This window comes from Dicentrarchus labrax, unplaced genomic scaffold (assembly GCF_905237075.1).
Source record: "Dicentrarchus labrax unplaced genomic scaffold, dlabrax2021, whole genome shotgun sequence".
NCBI lineage: Eukaryota > Metazoa > Chordata > Actinopteri > Moronidae > Dicentrarchus > Dicentrarchus labrax.
Genome location: NW_026136701.1, coordinates 21,429,557 through 21,450,435, shown reverse-complemented (window position 1 = coordinate 21,450,435; position 20,879 = coordinate 21,429,557). Strand labels below are relative to the sequence as shown.

The following is a 20,879-nucleotide window of genomic DNA, read 5'->3' as shown; positions in this document are numbered from 1 at the left end:
TGTTTGTGTGTGTGTGAATATATCTGTGTGCCTGTATTTTTGTGTGAGAGTGTGTGCCTACCGTTAGAGTGGCAAATGGCTAATGAATAATGCAGGGTAATAGTGATGTGTTGACAGCTCTGACGGCTGAGAGCTGCCGAGCTGTGTATCAGTGATAATGTGCCATTTCCCTTCTGTGCTCCTCCACTCCCTTATTACAACAAATTGCATTTTTTGTAATTTCACCTCCCCACAACCCCAATGGCTGTGTGTGAGAGACAGTTTGTTGGGCTACCCAAACTAAAAGCCCAACTACTTTGTGCACTTCGGGCTTTAAACACACATTTCACAGTAAGGATGTTTTGCTAATTGGTTTCTTGTTGAGTTTGGCTTTGGTGTGGTTGCAAAGGATAGTTGTGTATTTGGAGTCTGTCATATTTACTTATCCAATAATATATAATAATAATCCAATAATGGTGGTAGACGGATGGTTCATCCAATCACCTGCCAAAGAGTGCCTCCCTTTTTCTAAACAGTTTTCAAAGACAATTCCCAGATGGTTCTGTGTAAGAGTAAGTGCAGTTTACATTTTATAACTGGTTAAATATTTTGAGTTTTAAGGATCTTTTCAATTGCAGTTTCTAAGCCAAGAATCTGAATATTTCAAAGTCTTGCCACACTAGCCTGATGATACAGTTACATCCCGAATACCTTGCCACTAGCATGGCTAAAAATCCAAATTAATAAAATATATGACTTTTTGTGAGCACGGGTCAAAATGGTTTGAACTCCTGGGGTAAGGGAATTGTTGGGGGCCCCTTGGACTTATATTTTCTAAAATTTTGGTTCCAGCCATGTAGCCAAACAATGATTCAACCAGGTTCTAGCTCATGAAACCATTTTAATTTTCTCTAACAATCACATCAGCTACGTCTTAAGAACAAATCCTCACCTGCACAGGAGGGCATGACACATTTTACTTGTTAATCAGCAGCGACAGCAGTTAATTTCGAATAAGCAGAAGATAAACACAGCTGAACTGACAATGATAAGAGAACCACCTACAGAATCTCAAACTTCATCAAGGACACAGACGCCAAGAGGATCATTCACATAATTTGACTGATCTCTAAAGAGTGCGGGGCAGAAACACCAAAGCAATTATTACTGAGCACTAAAGATAGGAACGTACTTCATGAGGAAAAATAGTAAAAAAGCAGCGGTGGCGAGGAAAGTGATCACGTGGCCGAGAGAAGTTCAACACTCACAATAGATTTGTCTCAGCAGCGTCATATCGAACTGTCCTTGAACAAGATGTTGCACCTACCACCTGCTTAGTGTTTACCAGCAGCACCGAAAACCTTGAAATATAAAAATGTGGAATTTACACAGTGCAAATGTTTCTTCTGTGTTACAATTTGACCCCCATGAATTTAATGGCGCGTTTGCCTAACATTTTGCAGCGATTTTGGAATATATTGAGGGAGGTCACTGCAAGCCAAAGAATGTGCTTCCGGGAGGTCTGCTTTTTGTGAACCCAGTTAATCCAACGTCTAGACCAGTGGTTCTCAAACTTCAATGTACGCCCTTTCAAATATATTTTCAGCCAAGTGCCCCCTGACCAGCACAAAACATTTTGGTATAAAAAATGACTTCATAAAGGTTTAAATACAACATATTCTTCCTGATACTTACTATATTTTTCACTTCTTTCTTCTGGTGGTTCTTCTTCTTCTTCTGTGAGGCTCTACAGCAATTAATGATGGCATTGAAAATAGGAATATTGAACATACATTATTAACATTTTAAAAAGAGGGTGTGTGTGTGTGTGTGTGTGTGTGTGTGTGTGTGTGTGTGTGTGTGTGTGTGTGTGTGTGTGTGTCACTGAAGATATAAAGCACACCTGCCCCTCTTTCTCGAGTTTCTCCCATAATTTAAGGCCATCTCTCGGCGCCCTCCCGTTTTGTTGTTTTTCCCAGGAAACTCAAGTAATTTGCACAGGCCTCAAACTTTATTGTGAATTGTCATCATACATGGAGTGTCTGTCAATCAAGTTGCCTGATCTTCTATGAAACACAGTCTGCACACTAAATACAATTCCACCCATCTGTCACTGTAACCTGACAACCTACAATCCAATTGAAGGGTTATGTACTTATTGTTTTATTCTATGTTATATCTTTGTATCTTTTTGTTATATCTTCATGGGCGTCTATTTGGTCCTTCTACACACATGGTGTCCTGACAAATTCCAGCTATTGGCCTTTATGAGGTCACTTCCATTAAAGGTCAAAATTTTAAACTCAAATGCAACATTTTGGCCACAGCTCTGTAATTCAAATGTATAGATTTGTTTTTTTATCCTGACCCATCTCAGGGCAATCATCCACCCCTAGCTGTCTCTTCCTGTTCAAAAAGGGTCTAGCACATAATCATAATTCATTATTGTATGTCATTTGAAAAACTTACAGCAATGGAAATGAACTTCAATAAACTATATAAGCCAATTGCTTTCACAGCACAGCACACACACACACACACACATATATATATAATGATAGAAAGGAGTTTTATAGTAAATAAAAATAAGTTGTTTGTTTCCACATACAACTGCGGAAATGGAAGGTTTTCTAGTAGCTGATTTCAAGGTCTCTTACTTTACCTGTTTGAAGACTGGATCACAACAAGGTTTGGTGAACAGAAATGTTCTCATCTGCAATGACGTGTTGCAAAGGTTCATGATTATAAGTAGATCAGCTACAGCTACAGAGTGTCCTCCTGCTATCCTGTACAAGTAGATTATTTAGAACAATGGTTCCCAACATAGGGGTCGCAAAACAAATCTCAGGGATCAAGAGATGATTAACAGGATAGGACAGCAGAGAAAAAAATATTCTGCTGTGCAAAGTATGCTTATATTTTTTTAAGACTTTCCTCTAATCTTTGCTTTTCAGCCACATGGCTTTATGGATGGTGGTCCGTCGTACTGCCTGCTGGATAGTCTGTCGCATCAAATATGGCATGGATTTCCATTTTGTGTACACATTAATTATTCCCAAACGATGAACCCTAATTTTGTGTGTGAAAAGTCTCAAAAGACACTCATTTTTGTACAGACATTCCCCTAACTTTTCTTTTAGCGCCACCATCAGGTCAAAGTTCGTTGGTTTATTGCTAAATGGCTGCAAAACTATTGACATCGGCCTCAGTTGTACTTAAAGTTTAGTGCTGATTACCATGCTAACACACTAAACTAGGATGGTGACCGCAGTAAACCTATACCTGCTAAACATCTGCACGTTAGCATCCTTATTGTGAGCTTGCTGGCATTAGTGTGAAACTCAAATCACAGCTGTGCCTCAATACAACCTCACATAGCTGCTAGCGTGGCTGTGGGCTCTTTAGTCTGGTTTTCCTGTGAATTACTGAATAATTTTACTTCTGAAAGATATTAATTTGTTCTTTGGTTGAACTGGTCACAGCTGGCAGACAAACGCACGAGGTGACGAAGGGGAACAAGCAGATATTCTTTCTATTTCTGAGGAATCGTGAGACAGAAATGTTGTGAAACAGATGTTGAACATTGGGTTCGTGTTGACCGCTGTCCAAGGTGCTGATCCTGGAACAGCCAGGACTGCAGGAGCTGTCCAAGGTACTTCATCAATAATGGGCAGGATTCCTGCTGATAACAATGACAAGATAAATAGTGGCAAACAGGATTTCCTGCTCCAAACATCTGTCTGTTATTTTAAGAAGTATTATTATTATTATTATTATTATTATTATTATTATTATTATTATTATTATTATCTTAAAATAGAATAAAGCATTCTAGTACCTGATATTCAATGGACAATAAAAATAGGAGTTAAGAAGATTATACAAATAAATAATTTGTAAATAGTAAAACAAAAACAAAAAGGAGCAGGTTAACTGAAAAGCAAATAAATAAGAGAATTACCTTTCCAATTTCATATCAACTATTGTCGCAAAAGTTTTTTTTTATAATTTGTGGATTATTTTGAAAATGCTCCTTTAACTGTCCATTTCAATGATAATGAAATATCTAATAATGTAGTATTTATTAATTTCCATATAATTTACATGGCACCTGTGGTCCTCCATAATCTCTGTGCTCATACTGTTTCACACTGTGTTGCTGCCGCCATTTTTTCCCCTCATTATCAGTATCATGCTGTGCACTCTGCTTAATTTATTCAAGGTCTAAGGCTCCTTGTAGTATTTTGCATTGCTGAAAGGCAGGGGGCCCTCTGGGAGTACGGGACCACCTGCCCTGCGGGGGCTGCAGGTCTACGCTTTATGACCAACTTCTAACCTCACTAGTCTGGTTTCGACAAAACCTCGAGTGAAGATGCCTCTCAGCCGTGTGTTCTGTGTTTGAAAATGATCAAAGCTTAGATTTTTTTTTTAAACTTTGATAGGTCATACACCACTAGTCAGATGAAAGGATTATGCATGTTGTTATTGATTGGCCCAAGGGGTTCCTGCATCACTCACAGGGGATGACATGTGTACTGCTGTTGGCTTGTTGTGGCAAGCTGTTCAACAACCCAATAAAGTGTTTCTTCTCTCAGCCTTTTAACCTTTTTTATATATAAACTGAAGTGTGGATTTTACAGCCTGTTTAACTATTAATATACACAATAGTAAAATGGATCTATAAAAGTAAGTCAGACATATGGTTACACACCTGGAATTGTGTCACATTTACATTTCATTCAAATTTACATTTTTGATCCCTAGCTGAGATCTGTATTTAGAGTAACCAACAATAAGAACAGCTGTTAGAATAATTTTAATTAAAAGCTTTACCTGTTTTTATTTTAATGCAAATGACTATTACAATAAAAGAGTTTGTCTTTGTGTGTTTCCAGGATCCAGTCCGGCTCCTACCTCAGCACCGGCTGGTTCACGCTCATCCTGGCCATGGACATGTGCAAAGAGATCCATATCTACGGCATGATAAATGACACCTACTGCAAGTAAGACACCAAGTATCAACCCCTCCTCCACCCTGGGATGAAAAATGCACACAGTCCTACAAAAACTTTGAAAACTAGATTCACATTCATAGCAGTGCTGGCCAATCGCAGCCTCCCATAACTGTGGACTGCCCTGTTGGAATTCATTTCCAATGGCTCAGTTTGGATTTAATGGCTGAATTTCTATGCTGAAATCCATATTGGGTTCTCTGTGCCGTGAATACCATTATGTATTCCTGCCTAGAATACCCAGCAGGCTGCAGAGTCTCCCGTTGCTGCGGGTGGCTAGGCTGTAGCACCCAATTCCTCCCCTGCTTAAAGTTTTGTTTGTATATCGGCCTGTCGTCTTCTTTCTGACTCTTGGGTGAGTGATTACTGTCTGGCTGCGAGGCCATAGGAGGGATGACAAACAAGATGCTGTTGCTCCGGGCATGGCTGCTCAGTCTCAGCCTCAGCCGTGTCAGCCTCCTCTCTTCCTTACGTCTCAGTTCAACCTGAGCTCTCTCTATCCCCCAAATCAAACACTTTTACCTAATGCGCGATGAAAATCCTGCCTTTTATCCTTTCCGTGTTCCCCGTGCACAGCGGGAGTTGGAATATAAACAGCCCCAGACACATGACAGAGAGGAGTGATAATTCAGCCAGCACGGAGGATTTTATGATTCAGTGAGGCAGTTAAGGGGTTGCTCTCTCCCTGCCTGTCTCTCACTTATTTTCTTCCTTCCTGCATGAGGCAGGAGGATATTGTGTTTCACTGACTTTCTGAATGGACAATTTAGTGTCACACAAAATACTGTTGGCACCCGACTGCTCCGGTACAACAACAAGAAGTTATGTTTTGTGTGACAATGTTTGAAGCTTTAGTAAATTGACCCCACCAGTTGTGTGGTAATGGAGCTTCAACAGGTGCTGTAGAGAGAATGAAATTGAATGTATGTGTTATCTCTGGTGTTCACCACTGTGTGACACAGAGTGAAGAAAGGCAGTGATTGGGCTGTGTATTACTGTAAGCTGGCAGACCGCCATACTCGCTTTTTCGCTGTGGACCCACTGGCTGCCTGTTTCTGTTCTGTCTGTGTTCAACCTCCCAATGAAACTGTTACACAAGTCATCCTCTCATAAAGCAGTCTCTCACTATTAGAAACCAATTTCAGATTGCACAATGAATCTATTCTACTGCTCCGTCGTTACTACAGTTTTTATTGATTCCTCATTCCTTTTAATGATATGAAGACACAGACTGTAAACAGAGTGACTCATCATGAAATTTCAGGTCATAATGGCTTAACTTTCCTCATGTACATTACTCAGTTTTTTGGGGATATTTTCAGATTTACTTTGGCTCAGAGTTGCAATGAATCTTGTTATGAAGTTGGTTACGGATAAATGCAGTTTAGTTAAAAGAGTATTTATTGAATTCATTTGCCAAGAGCAGCTCCTGTTTTTTCATAAGAGAGAAACCTGCTGAGTGGAGAATTTAGCTCGGGGCAGCATCATTTCAAACTGCTGAACACCATCCTAAAGGATCTTTAGTTTAATAGTTTAATAATTTACTTGCTATTTATTTCCGATAATGTTTTTTAAAGCTGAGCCAATAAAAACCAAGGACTCTTGTAATTCACTGACTGGAATTTGTCCCAAACCTTGACAAAAATGCAGTGGCTCTAAATTTTTATCTCACAAGCAAATTCATTTTTGAACTTATATTATATTATATATTTATATGTATTATTTGTATTTACAGTTCCAGTAGTAGAATCACTTAACACTGATACGGCACAGTAAGAGTAATAAGGACATACAGCATGTGTTGTATGTTTAGAACAACAAACATCTATATAACACAACATATGTAATCACAAGAAATACTGTAATACTTAAATTGAGCTGGATGATATGATTAAATTCCTTATCACATATTAATATTAAAACATGGCAAGAATCCTATTAAAGAGTGAAATGTTCAAAGCAATTAATTGTTTTCTCCTGTTTACATTAGAGGCCACGTCCCTCAAATATGTAAAACAAAAACGTATTAACTTTTTAGTCCATAACATGATATTATAATTGCAGGAAAACGTTACTTTTAACCTTATTAAAAACTGTTCTTATTAAATCTGTTCCTATTCTGATTAAATGTGTTCACTCAACCAATCACTTGCTGAGCTGAATCAGAAAGATCCTGTTACATCATCTCATTATCAATTTACTTTCTACAGGACAGTTTAAACAGTCACCTCACTCAATAAATACATGCCTTTTCAGTGATAATATCATATTTTAAGAGAAATTATTAATTTCTTGGGACATTAGCAGAGGCATTATTTATTTCAGGTGAGGCAGAGAGCCTCCACTATAAAACACTACAGGAAACCTAACAAAAGGTACCTGTTTCTGGTCTTCAAAAGTCCAGTGTGTAAAATTTAGAAGCATTTATTGGCAATATTCATAGGTATGTTTTCATTAGCGTACAATCAGCTGAAAATAAGAATCGTGTTTTTGTTACCTTAGAATGAGCCGGTCCTCTTCTCTGGATTCTGACTGATGGCCCAGAATGGACAAACCAAACACTGGCTCTAGATCGGGGTCTTTCTTGTTTTTTGTGGCCACAATAGTTTCTCCTATACGCTTGGAAGGGGCAGCGGTAGTCAGTTGGTTGCAGTCTGCAGCCTGACCACTAGATGCCACTAAATCCTACACATTGGTGCTTTAATAAACAGAAAAGAGAACTTATACCTCTCTCTTTCTTCCCTCTCCCCTTTAGGACGGAGGGTTACAAAAAGGTTCCCTACCACTACTACGAGGCAGGCAGTCGGGACGAGTGTGCAGAGTACATGCTCCACGAGAGCGCCCCCTATGGCGGGCACCGCTTCATCACGGAGAAGTCTGTGTTCGCCAAGTGGGCCAAAACTCATGCCATCAAGTTCTTCAACCCACCTTGGCAGCTGTCGTGACCCTGGCTCAACCCACGCGGAAATACTACACCATCAACGTCATTATCATCGTCATCACCATCTGGGGACCGGCTGAATCTCAACACTGACAGAAAGCGTGTTCCTTAACATACACAAACATCAATTTTAGCACAAATTACACTGCATATCCATTTTTTTTGTTGTTTTCTGACAATCGCCGCTCAATCAGACCGACTTATAATTGAGGTTTGACCAACCCGTACTTCAAAAACATATCTCTTGAAAATTAAGTCTTTTTCACCTGAATTTGAGAGCTGAGGAAAGTGCACCGCGCGCCACTCTTCATTGACTAATTGATCCATTTGCTGCTCTGTGAGTACAGCAAAGGATGCCTCCATGACGAACTGTAAAAAACAAAACAGAGAAAACAACATGAATAAGAAACAACCATCTGTCAACTTGCAGTGACCTTAGCGGCTCACGTGTCAGCAGGCGCTCTACATCGCAGAGGCTGCATTTCAATGTTTTTCTCAGGCCTGTCGTTGAAGGAGAGCTCAGCTGCTGCAGAGACGAGTCACGTTGCCATGGACGTCTGATGAGCTCGCCTACTCTGCTTCCTCTGGGTGTCTGTCTTCTTCTGTCAAGCTGTAATTAATCTATAACAAGTATAATTCAAGCCTTCATCTCGGACTGACGGAGCATTGAAGGCAGCTTTCAATTTACTCGGCTCCGTCTTAGGAAGCTTCAACAAACAAGGTCTTTTGGAACAGAAGCTGCAAGCAAGCAAAAACCAGATTTCAGTCAAACTAGATGTGTAGATGTGAATTTTTTTTTTTTTATTATTGTTATGCTTGGTTGTGTCACACAACTTAAAGATGTCAGCTTTTTTTCTTTTCTAATGCTGTGAAAATGAATTAAGAGACATATTTTGGCATTGACTTGATGTCCGGTTGGCTTGAAGTCCGGATGGGTTGCTAATTTATTCTGCAGAGATAAGTTTCTAACGCTCTTTAACAGTGTGCCATTGACAATGTGAGCATCACAGCACATAGAGCAATGTGCAATTAGAAACTCCATCCTTACGGAAGGAGTTAAATCATTTGTGACCCCGCAGAGGGAGAGATTTATGTGTGCAGTGAAACTATTTGAAGTTAATTGTATTCTATTATCATTTTGTGCCTGCAATATACTCTGCAGTTCATTGTATGGAGACAGAGGAAGATTCTCTCCGTCTCTCAAGCTCACATTCTCATCCAGCTTTGTGCCTCTTTGTGTACAGTATCACTGTGTGAACACATCTTTCCATTTGTCTTTGAACGCAGCGTGCGTGTCTCCTGGTTGGGCCCATTACGTTTGGATGCATCTGTTCCGGGACAGTGAAGAATAATCAGTGAAGTGCTGAGGTGTGTAGGTTGGCTGGTAGCTGTGGAGCCTGAGACACTCACACACTGGCTGTGACCGTGACACCCCCCCCCCCGAGGCTGTGATTAGTGTCCCGGTCAGAGCCGCGGCCCAGGGGGAAGGACTGGAAGGATTCAAAGACTTCTAATTTAGGCGACTTGATGCACAGGGTCCCTGACGACTGTAATGTTCTGCAGCTGAGCTTCACAATCTCACTCCTACTGCACAGTACTGTTTATTATCACACTCATTTTCAGCTGTTCAGCAGGCATCGATTTGGTGATTTACAGGTCAAAAGACATGTTCCTTAAAACTGGCAGGTTCTTGGATGTCTTGGCCTAGCTACTGTACCATTAAGGAATTTGAGGTAAGCAACTTGGGAGTTTGAATTGTATAGTGTGGTGAGGATTTTACAAGCCAATTACAACAGTTTTAGTAAGAGAGGTGGATAGGAGAGATGACCAAGGAACACCAGTTGGGGGTGAACCTCCGAGGACGGAGTTCCAAAGAGTGGTTCGGGCGATGTTTCAACTGGTGAAGGTTCAGCACCATTTGGGACACGTTCGGAGGTCAGGGGGGGACCTGGGTACCCCCAGATTCTTTGCCAGGATAGAGGGTTGGCTGGGGGCGGGAGTTGGAAACTGCACCATCAATGTCATTGGCGGTCAGCCACGGGGTTGAGACGCAGACAGGGAGCAGCGTAGTGGCGAAGGCGGAAGGGGAAAGCGACATGGAAGAAGGGGAGCAGCCCGGGGGAGGAAAGAAGCGGTCAGCTGTACAAAAAATGGGCCCACACAAGCCTTCAGATTCTGGAGGAGCATTACGGGTTGGAAACACGGAGACTGCAGGCGACGGTGGCTGCACTCCCGAAGGAAGATGGCCGGATGGCTTGGGAAGTGGCTATGAGGTGGGCGCGGCGCAGGCACAGAAACCTTAATCAGGCCAATACTATCCAGCTGCAGCCCCGGAGCAGAAGCCCCTGGCATGACGGAAGTGACGTAGCATTTACCTAGCATACCGGAAAATTAAAAAACATTACTTCCCATTATGATGAATCGTATAGTAAAACTGACAAGAGTAATTTCAACGTGGTCTTTAGGCTACCATTACGTCAAACATCTTAATCTTTCCTGTGTTCCTGTAGTCTATGTACAGCGATGGATATTATAGCCTACACGTTTTCCTTTTATTACATAGATGTAACCAATAACAAAAGTGTGTTCATTAGATCAGGTTTAGCCTACTGTAAAGATCCAGAGGATCATCAAGGCAACTGCACATCAGAGAATCAAATGAAGGTGTTTATTTATTTATTAATAATTTTGTGTTAAATAAATTTACCCACAAGACACTGACCAATAAGAAAATTTAAGTCTAATTTCTCATGAAAATCCAGATTTATAGGGAAAAAAGTCAGAAAAGGACCTCCGTGCCCATGTATATCATTTCTATAAAAAAAGGAATGATAATATAAATAACAAAAGAACCAATTGTTTGGTCTATACTATAAAACCCTCGCTCACTCAGTCGGATGTGTCATTTCTCACAAAAATCCACATGCTGTGTAAGAACTGATCCCTCTGCAGAATGAAAAATAAAACTATTTGAGACCAGAACTGCTCATCTTTATCAAATATCTATCCTTAAAGGTACAGTAAGAACTTGCATTTAGCAACAACAACAACAACAAAAATGTACAATCGCTTCAGAAATGTTTCTGATTGGAGGGCTTTTCTCATGTTTATTTCAAAGTCCTGAAGCCTCTTGGTGGCCTCTGCGCTCAGATTTTTCTGGAGGCAGATTTAAAAGAGGTCCAACTCACTGTCAAAAGGAAGAAAATAGAATCAATAAACAAATAGTATATTCAGTTACTATACACTTCATTATATATGAAAACATCTGTTTAATATCGTCAAACCTCTCTTGTCTTTATCTTCAAACTAGCAGAATCCTAGTTAGCTCGTAGTTAGCTAGGCAACATTATCGACGTAGCAAAGCTTACTTTGTTTTTAAATGTCTCCATTATTTGGCACAGATTATTGGAGTGACAGCGAGTATCCTCAAATTCCAGCGTATCCTCAAAAAAACGTAATTTCTGGTATTCTACGTCACTTCCGTCACGTCAGGGGCTTCAGCTGGATGCTACTCCAATCAGGAGGCCATGGGGAGGGTGGTGATTCTTTAGGGGTGGGGTTCGTGGAGCCGCTGCTGGTACCCATGGCTCTATACACGGGATGGGGAAGGCCGCAGAAATGTTTGAATTTGACTATTTTCTAAAGATATTTTGGCAGCTTTTTATGCCTTTTTTTATTTTTGATAAGACAGCTAAGGGTTGACAGGATAGGGTTGAGATAGAGGGAGGACGACATGCAGCGAAGGGCCGCAGGTTGGAGTCAAACTCAACCCGCTGCAGTAAGGACTCAGGATACATGGGGCGTGCACTCCAACAGGTGAGCTACAGTGCAGCCTAGATTTGACTACTTTCAGGTCAATAAATGAATATTTTATGGGGCTCTCACTTCTGTACAGGCAACTGCTGTATGTAAGGATAAACAATATGCATTGAGGTGTCTCTGGGATTTATGCATAATTTACGTAATTGGCGTTTCTAGCAACTATATACAATATAAATCGTACGGGCTCCGTAATGTGAGGAATTGACAACTAATATATAAATAAAGGTTGAAAAGACCTGGTGCACAGCAGTGCTTCTCTTCTGGGTGCCAGCTGATGCAGAGCAAACCAAAGTAAACCAGACAACAAAAACACATTCCAGCACACACCAGGATACTAAGATTGTTTTTATGACATTAAAAACTAAACAAAAAGGAGCAAACCCTTTTGCTTTATTAGATTCGCTCTGTGCTTAATTGCCATCAGGTGTGCCTTTAAATAATCAGGTGCTGATTAGCAGGAAATCCAACAGGTTCGGGCCTTAATTTGTCTGTCTGAGAACAGCAAATATGATATGAAATAATGATGTAAAAATATACAGAAACAGCTGCCTTTTTAGTTATGGGAACATTTCCAGAATATTGTGTTTTCTTGTAAAACGCTGAAGTGGCCCTCCTATGAAATAACAATACCAGCACAGCAGTGGCCCCAAGTCGATTTGTGGTTAGCTGCAAGAACCATTAGGAATAGGTTTGCTGTACTATAAGTGTGCCTGATTGATTAGTTATTACAATAAGTGCTAAAAGAGCTGTAGATAAAATACCGCTCCTGTGCGTGCATGTTTACTACTCCATGAACAACTCTCCTGATGAAGATGGTGTGAAATGGTTGAAATGGTCCAGAAAAAATAAATATCTGGAGGAATGTTTGTAGCTTTATTCCAGTTTTAACCAAGACGTCTATTTTGACCTGCAAATAACCAAAATCCTGCCCACTGGGTTCTTGTGTGTCAGCTGTATGTTTGGAAACATGTTTGGCTTCTTTTGCTTGAGGAACAGGAAAATCTGTACTCTTTCTATGTTTTTCCAGCCAAAGCAAGGTTTGCTCAGCACTTACTAAAGCCTGTCCCACACCTCGAAACTCATTGTAAGTCAACCTAGCTGACGGGACTGTCATCAAAATGTAAAAACGGCCTATTTTAAATTCCTCCCAGTGTAGCTCAGCGGATAGGAGGCGGCCATAACACAGCCAGGGTCATGGCTCAGATTTCCTCTGGGACAACATGTGCTCGAGAGGTACGCTGCAGCCCAGCACTGCGAGTAGCTGTGGATCAAAGTGTCCACCACACGATATATGTGAAACAGAAACATCTTTCGGTACTAGTTTCCTGTTCAGAAAGCCTGTAGATAAGATCTGGGCCTCAGGAAAGAGTTAGAAGTTATACTTTTTTTCTGTTCCTGTGGGAAAACAGTCCTTGATACTGAAGCGTTAATTCAAACAGTATGCCATGCATGTTACATGATTAATGTACATTTTTCATACATCGCCACTCAGCCTGTGATTGTGCAGTCATCTGGCAGCTCTCACCAATCAGATTTACCTCTGCTGTACAGTATATCCACCATAAATTGTAAATCGCCTCACACCAAGATAGGATATTAGGTTTTTGCTGGGAGACCTGTTTCAGGTGTGTTATGGTGCATTATTTTAAGATTAGTTTTTAAATCGTTTACTCACAACTGGAAGAAGAGCACCATGTTTCATTCTATTTATCTTCCATCCTCCTTTTCTTTCTTTAAAATACTGTTTTTGTTTTTTTGTCCATGCAGTGGTTTGTGTGCAGCGTGTTTTTGTTTTGTTTTTTCTGCAGCAGGTCGCATGTTGCCAACATTTCTTTGCTGCTTCAGGCTGTGCTCTCGGTTATTTTATTATCAACAAACACTCCATTGTTCTCCACCAGAACACACTGGAAGAATACCCACTGATGTATTATACAGTACATTATGGAGAACACGCCCTTTTATAGGCTCCCATGAATCATCTGTGGCTCACAGGGAGACGACTGTAGACACTTTCACTGTGAATAAGTAACAAGATGAAAAATAAAATGTGAGCAGAGTGGGAAATAAACTATTGGATACTTTTGATTTTTATTTATTTCAAGTAGATTTTTTGCCGGGAGTTGAGATGAGAAGTAAGATGATACCACTCTCATATCCGTCTGGTAAATATGACACTACAGCAAGCAGCCAGTTAGCTTAGCTTAGCACAAAGACTGGAAACAGAGGGAAACAGCTAGCTTGACTCTGACCAAAGGTAACAAAATCCATCTACAAGTGCCTCTAAAGCTCAGTAACTAAGGTTGTATCTCATTTAATTTGGTAAAAACAACAGTTTGTGTTTTTTACATGTGGTCATGTGCCCGACTGCTTCTTGGCTCTGAGCTGTTGCCAGGCAACCAGCTGAGACTCCAGGAAGTTACACACAAATATTTGTATTCATAATTTCTTTAATAATAACAAACAGTGTTCTAGGACAAATCAGCATCCACCAGAACACTTGCCATTACAAAACTGAAACCTTCATGATTTTAACAAAGTGCAGGAAAAAAACTACATCTTCCCAAAAAAAAACCACGTATAAGGGACTTGTAACGAGGTGTCCTCCACATTAAAGCTCAACAACACTCATTTCTAAAGTCAGCTGTTAAGTTGTAATCCCTGCTGTCTGTATACCGTTCAGCCGTCTCCAACAGCGACCCCCCCCCCACTCGCTCATGGACTCCCATCGTTTGTAGAGTCGTGACATGTAGCCAACTAAAGTGTAAAATTGATGGGAAATGGTGTTTGTTAGAGCTGAAAAACAGAAAACTATACTGATTGTCTACACACATGAAGTGAGCCACATGACGTACAGTTGAAACGTGTTCCAAACCTTAATTTTTTGTTATTAGTGTAGTTAAACATTTCGGTGGGATATTAAATGAGGTTTTTGTACTTTGACCTTTGGTTTCATTTCTCTCTGAATTGTTTTTGTACTGATTAAACAAAAAGAATATAACCTGTAAAACAGTGAATCTCATGAGAGACAGAGCCAGACAAGCTGATTCTCCCTGTTTACAGTAAGCTAAGCTAACCAGCTGCAGGCTATTGCTTCATGTTTACTTTACAGATCTGGAAGTGGTATCAATCTTCTCATCTAACTCTTCGCCAAAAGGTGAATAAGCCTATTTCCCTCAAAATGTTGACCTATTCCTTGAATAACATGTTTTGCCCTGAATTCTTGTTAGTTTCTGGTTCTTTTGTTTTCATCCACAGCCTGAACGGATCATTTAAACTGGCCTAATTTCACGTTCTAAGCAGTGGTGATTGCTTGGAAATGGTTTCAGCCATCGTCAAACCTGAAACAGACTTTTCTCTCTGTACCTCGCTGTATATATGCAAATGAAAAAAAAAAAAATAGAAAACATTGCTTGTCCTCAGTTGCTCTGTAACAGACGTGGCAGTGGAATGAGGTAGGAGAGGAAGTTGAAAAGCAAATTGAAGGTCACTTCCCTTAAAACAGAGCTTGCTTTAAAAAAAGTCCTGATTAAAACGTCTCTGTCTCGAGGTCTGTGGAACAAAGATGTGAATTTCATTACTCGGTATAAAACGCTCTCATTATTTCGGCTCTTTTCTTGCTATGATCAGTCGAGGTAATTACTGTCTGTTTTGGTGTCGAGAGTTCAGATTTGAAAGAACTTTTGATTGTCTGACTCCACTTTTTGAAACCTCTTTAGTTCACTATGTAGCATTTTATCCACTCCCTCCTGACTGGCGTACTTGTTGCCATTTTCCTAAATGCCTCAAGTGCTTTCTTACGTTTAAAAATTCATTTGATTTTCTCTTTTTCCTGTGTGCATGTCTAACTATTATTTTTGTGTTGTAAAGCACTTTCCTTTTTGATTTTGAGGTCAAGTGTCCTTGTGAAATGTGTAACTTTGGGTGTGTGTTGAGTTACATAGAATGTAATATAACACTGAGGTTGTTATAATGAAAGTTTTTTTTTTGCTAACACAGCTAACTCACTCGTTTTATCGGTGGTAAAATAACATCAAAATGCTGCATGGATTATTGCAGGTTATTGAAATGTACATTTTGTTAAAATAAGTAGTGGTTATATGTACTATTATTCTGTCATTTGCTGTCTACATATTAGCTAAAATTAGATATATTGTGAATGTTCTTATTTTTTACCGATGTGGATTCTGTCCTCTGTGTCTTTTATTCTCTGTGGGGATTAAAGAGAAACTAAAACCCTGTAATATGATTAAATTCCTTCCTAAACAAAACAGAGTAAGCAGCACCAGAATGTGAGAAACCTGGTGAAACGTGTTCATGTTATATGAATGGAGCTGAGCTGTCATCTCAAATCCGGCGTCTCATGAGATTTTAGAAACATCAGTGAAGGAGCAGAGATGTGCTGAGTTCAGACAGTTCTCGGGAGTTTCGGTGAGCATGAGAGTTTTTTATGTAACCGCTGCATAAATGAACACCAGTTTGAAATAATAATGATCACATTCCTGGATTTTATGCTTCAGTAATGAATAAAGTATCAGGATGGAAAATTAAAGGGGCACTGCAGCAATTTAGCAATGCGCTTTTATAGATTTGGGGAACTCACAAGAGACAGATTAAAGAAAGAATTGTCAAAAGCAAAGCTGAGATATCGAGACTTTTTATCTCTAGTAAGGATCAAACTCCATGCCACCAATCTGTACCTCAGGCTTATACTTATAACTTTGTATAGTCTCAACATTGTTTCCTAAAAATTATCTACATATACAACTAAGTTACAACAGCAAACTTAAAGGTCCAATGTGTAGGATTTCGTGTAGTTGCAGTTCACAACTCCATGTATCTGTGAAACATTCACTGACAACTTTTTTTTTCTTCCTATAATATCCACTCATGGCCACTAAAGCAGGATCTACAATTTATAGTTATATTTAAGTAACTCAAAGCACTTGGTTAAGACCAGGGAGAGATGCAGGTCTTGTTATACAAAAGTTCTACAAAAAGTTATTAATATTAATATTAATTAATAAAATAATGTCAGTTAACATATGTAGTAATTACATTTCCTTCAAAACTTACATAAAACATTTATCAGTATATAAATGTAATATTTAGGAGTCAGGGTTCTCCAAGCTCTCATACTTCACAAGACTTAGCTCCTCCAGAGCTGCAGAAGACATTTTAAAAACTGTTTTCAAAGGCTGAGAAGTACTCCTCATGATTAGTGAACTGACCTTAATGTGCAAAATCAGTGGAGTTTCCCTTTAAATATGGGTTGGCTGAGACGTTTTCAGTTTCAGGACTAACTGCAGAAGTGGGTGGACAGGCGTTTATTTAAATAGCCTATCATCTCACTCTCATTTAAAAACTACTTATTTCTAACTGTCATCCAGTTCCCAAGATGATGCCAAGTCTTGCCTTTTGTGATATTTATTAAAATGTTCCACAGCACAGCAAAGTAAGCTTGGATAATGTTGTTATGTTCGTCCTTTACTCCTTTAATTTCATGAGAGTAATGGACATGATGTAATTTGCACAAATTTACAACTAAAGAAAAACTAATGAGCTGTTGGGTAAATGGAAAAGAAGAAAAACTTCAGTCTACCTTATCTAGAAGAGAGAAACATTCCTCCATTTTCACTACAGTTACCTGACTGTGTCAGACCTCAATTACTTACTCCACCTTTACTTGATTTTATTTTGCTGTGTTTTTTTTGTTTTGCTGGCAACTGTCCTGTATCAGTGTTTTTCTGTTATGCGCACAGCTTAACTGAGCAAGGTCAACAAGAAAAACTGGAATATATTCAATTCAGTGTTTGCAAATTTGTTCTTGCAGAGTGTTTGACCTCTGGAACGTATTTGCAGGAGGATGTGCTCTCCAGGGCCAGATGGTGCAACAATATGTAGCATTATCGTAGCTCAGGGACACTTAGGTTGGTAATTATAGAATAGGAGGGAAGCTAAAAAAAAGCCTTCTCCTTCAAAATAGTCTTCTCATCAACAGAAACTCATCCTGACATATATTTGCTGTTTAAATAACACATTAAGTGTGTCACTATTCCATACAACATCTCTTGGCCAGCTGGAAAAGTTACAAAATCAGTTATACTCAAATAAATCAGTGAGCAGTAGTCCTACCAATGTTTGAGTGTTATTTATGTAGACTACAGTGCATTATTGACCCGAAATGTAATAGAAAGAGAAGTGGAAGAGCTACTCACAGCTGCAAAATATTGCTTCAAAACTGATAACAGCTGAGACAGATTTTGGAAAATCGACAAACAGTGGCCAAAATCTCCGGAAAACACCCTAAATTTGCAGTTTTACATATGTCAGTTGATGCGCATATTGCACCATTTTCTCTAAGGAGCCTACTACAAGATTGTAATGTCTCAAATATCTAAATCCAACAGCAGCCACATTTCTTCCTCTTGTTGTTGTGAGCATAAGCAGGGTGCAAACTACAGGGGGGCCAGGGGAGCCCTTAATAAGTCATGAGCTGCTCTGAAAACAAAATATGTGAAATATTGGGCGATCGCTAAAATACTGACAATATGCTTTTGCCTTGCATTTCTTTCTGTATCTTCATCATCGTGTATCATATGTACTGTTAGGCTAATATTGATGCATGATTCATGCATGAGGGTGATCTAATTTACTTTAATAAAGATACAGGCACACATGCTATTGAACATTGAAGCATAGTGCCGCAATATCATTAACTTCACTCCCTTTAACTCAAATATAAGAAGAAAAAAGTAAATAAATTCTTAGTCCCACTGAGTATGCACACAGAATCGTTGCATTATTCGCTGCTGTGTTTTGTAGTGAGCATAATATGAGTCAATCAATCCTCGCTTGAGGCACAATCACACCCCCACAAGTGAAGAAGTATAGTTCGCACACTGAGCATAAGCAGATCACTGAACCTCACATGCTATTGTAATAATTCAACATTTTGAGAAATACACTTATTTCATCTCTTTATTATTGAGTTAGAGGAGAAAACCGGTACCACTCTACACTAAATTTAAAGATGAGGAGGTAAAAAACACTTCTAGAAAGAGAATTACTTATTAACATATTCTATACACAAACAGAAGAAAACAACCGTTTATGGAGAGTTATAGTAGCTGTAACCATTCCTTGACAAATAGCAGCAAAAGAAAGAGCACATAGCTCCCTCAACAACCACAAATTGTAATTCTTACATTTCTGTTTGTGTTCATTAGTTGTTGGTAGGTTCATAGCTTGCGCCACACTTAGCACAAAGACGTGGTATCATTCCTTACATTTAATATACAGCAAGAAGCAAATAAGCAGATCTTTTTAATGTAAAAAATACATGTTGAAACACAATCTGCTGAAACTATCACATTTCATTATTGGCAAGTTGTTAAATGGTTTAAAGAACTGAGCAACAATTAGTTCTTTAAACATAAGTTTGGTATTACGTAACGACACTAGATATAATGCTGATTCGTCTCCTGTGTTCATGTTTCAGGCTTGTAGTTGGCTGTAGTTTTACTGTGGTCTGTGTAAAGTTGTATCATTCAGATCATTTTCTAGCCCACAGGTGAAGCCCAATGATATCTGCTCAAATCCATTTTCTCACAGGACTTTTGTACCCTGCATTTAAATGTTTTTAATAAATGATTGAACCTAATTACACCTGTTTCTGACATTTTTATCCAGTCCAAGTCATGTCCTCTCTTAAATGAGAACTCCTTATGTCTTCTACATGTCTTACTGATCTGTTGCACTAATGACCACTTTTTTGTCTGTTGACAGATGCAGCCAATTAGTCAGGTGTGTGTGGTATACATAAAGTCCAAACACATCATATCACCTTCCCCCGAGCAATGATTTCCAGTTGTGTACAAGGCACAAACAGTGTGTTTGTGTTTGTTTGTGTGCACCTTTGAATGTTTGCATCCCTGTTTTCCCTCATTTGCATGTTTCATGAGGACTGTAGACGAAATGAGTGCTGACATCATGCTTTTTGGACTCTGTCCTGTCCACTTGGTCCAGCACTTGTGTGTCCTGCCAGATCCTGTTAATTGGTGTATTTCAATTGCTTTCAAAGTGGCCGACCAGTCAAGAAATTGTGTCCGCTCCCAGTTTGTAACAGAAATAAATGAGAGAGAATCCATGTGGGAGTGTGTAGCCAGTCCTAGTTTCTTCCTCGTCTGCTAACTTTTTAATCGATCTATAACATTGTAAAGTCCATGAAAGACGGAGTGTATTCTGTTTTAATTAATTCCATGCAGGTTTCTTAAAGGCTCTTTAACAATACATCCCTGTAGTCGCTCCGGTGCCTCATTAATGACTTGCATGGAGCAGACATCACTTTGATCGCCACGTTTTTACACCCACCTCCCTAAAGAAATATGAGTGCTACACTAATTGCCTCATGTTTATATTGATTACATCCCCCCTCCTCCAGTAGTCCTCCCATCTTCACTTTCTGTGAGCATATCGAGCCTGTCAGGAATCAGGAGCGGTCGAAGGATAAAGTGTATGGGCTGGCGCTAAATGTCAACAATTTTCAGATTATCTTAGGCAACAGAAAACATTCAACTGTGACTAATTGCAGCCGTAGCTGTGACAAAAAAAATCATGGATAGCTACAGTTTATTCTTTCCAAGTCTGTATTTGTACTGCTTAGAAATGTTCTACAATAATCCAAGCACTTTAATAGCAGAAATAAGTGTTTTGCATCGACTTGAGCTAGGATTGTGTAATATATGACCACAAGCTAAATAATGTCTCAGTTAATGTCCCTGTTTTCAACCATCTCCTCCCATCCTTTCATCAGCCTTGATGTAATCAAACTTTGTAACATCCTACATTTCCTGTGTGCCTGAAGGTAATTGAATTGCTCTAAAAGGTCTTATCTCTGGAAAGCCTCCCTTCGCTTATCACAATCAATCACCCCCTCTGATGCCTGTTTATATTCCTCCAGATACATTAGCCACAGGTTTTCTTTATTCATGCTCAGTGCATTTTCAGTTTTATGCAGATGACGTCCTGGTTTGTGTGACAGCAGACAGAAGTGATTGACTGCTCTGTCAAATACGCTGCTGGGAGGTGTCAGCTGCTTTCAAGGTGCATGAGGATCAAGGGGAGCC

At 39.5% G+C, this 20,879-nt stretch overlaps 1 protein-coding gene across 1 annotated transcript in view; it reads left to right on the top strand.

Annotated features, from left to right (window-relative positions):
- The window catches only part of st6galnac3 (ST6 (alpha-N-acetyl-neuraminyl-2,3-beta-galactosyl-1,3)-N-acetylgalactosaminide alpha-2,6-sialyltransferase 3), an 81,600-nt gene extending 62,186 nt beyond the window's left edge, over positions 1 to 19,414 (top strand). Inside the window, exons 4-5 of the mRNA XM_051424051.1 lie at positions 4,875 to 4,982; positions 7,747 to 19,414. Of these exons, the coding sequence (XP_051280011.1) occupies positions 4,875 to 4,982; positions 7,747 to 7,936 (298 nt within the window). The 3' untranslated portion in view covers positions 7,937 to 19,414. The remainder of the gene's footprint in view (positions 1 to 4,874; positions 4,983 to 7,746) is intronic.
- The last annotated feature ends 1,465 nt before the right edge of the window (positions 19,415 to 20,879 follow it).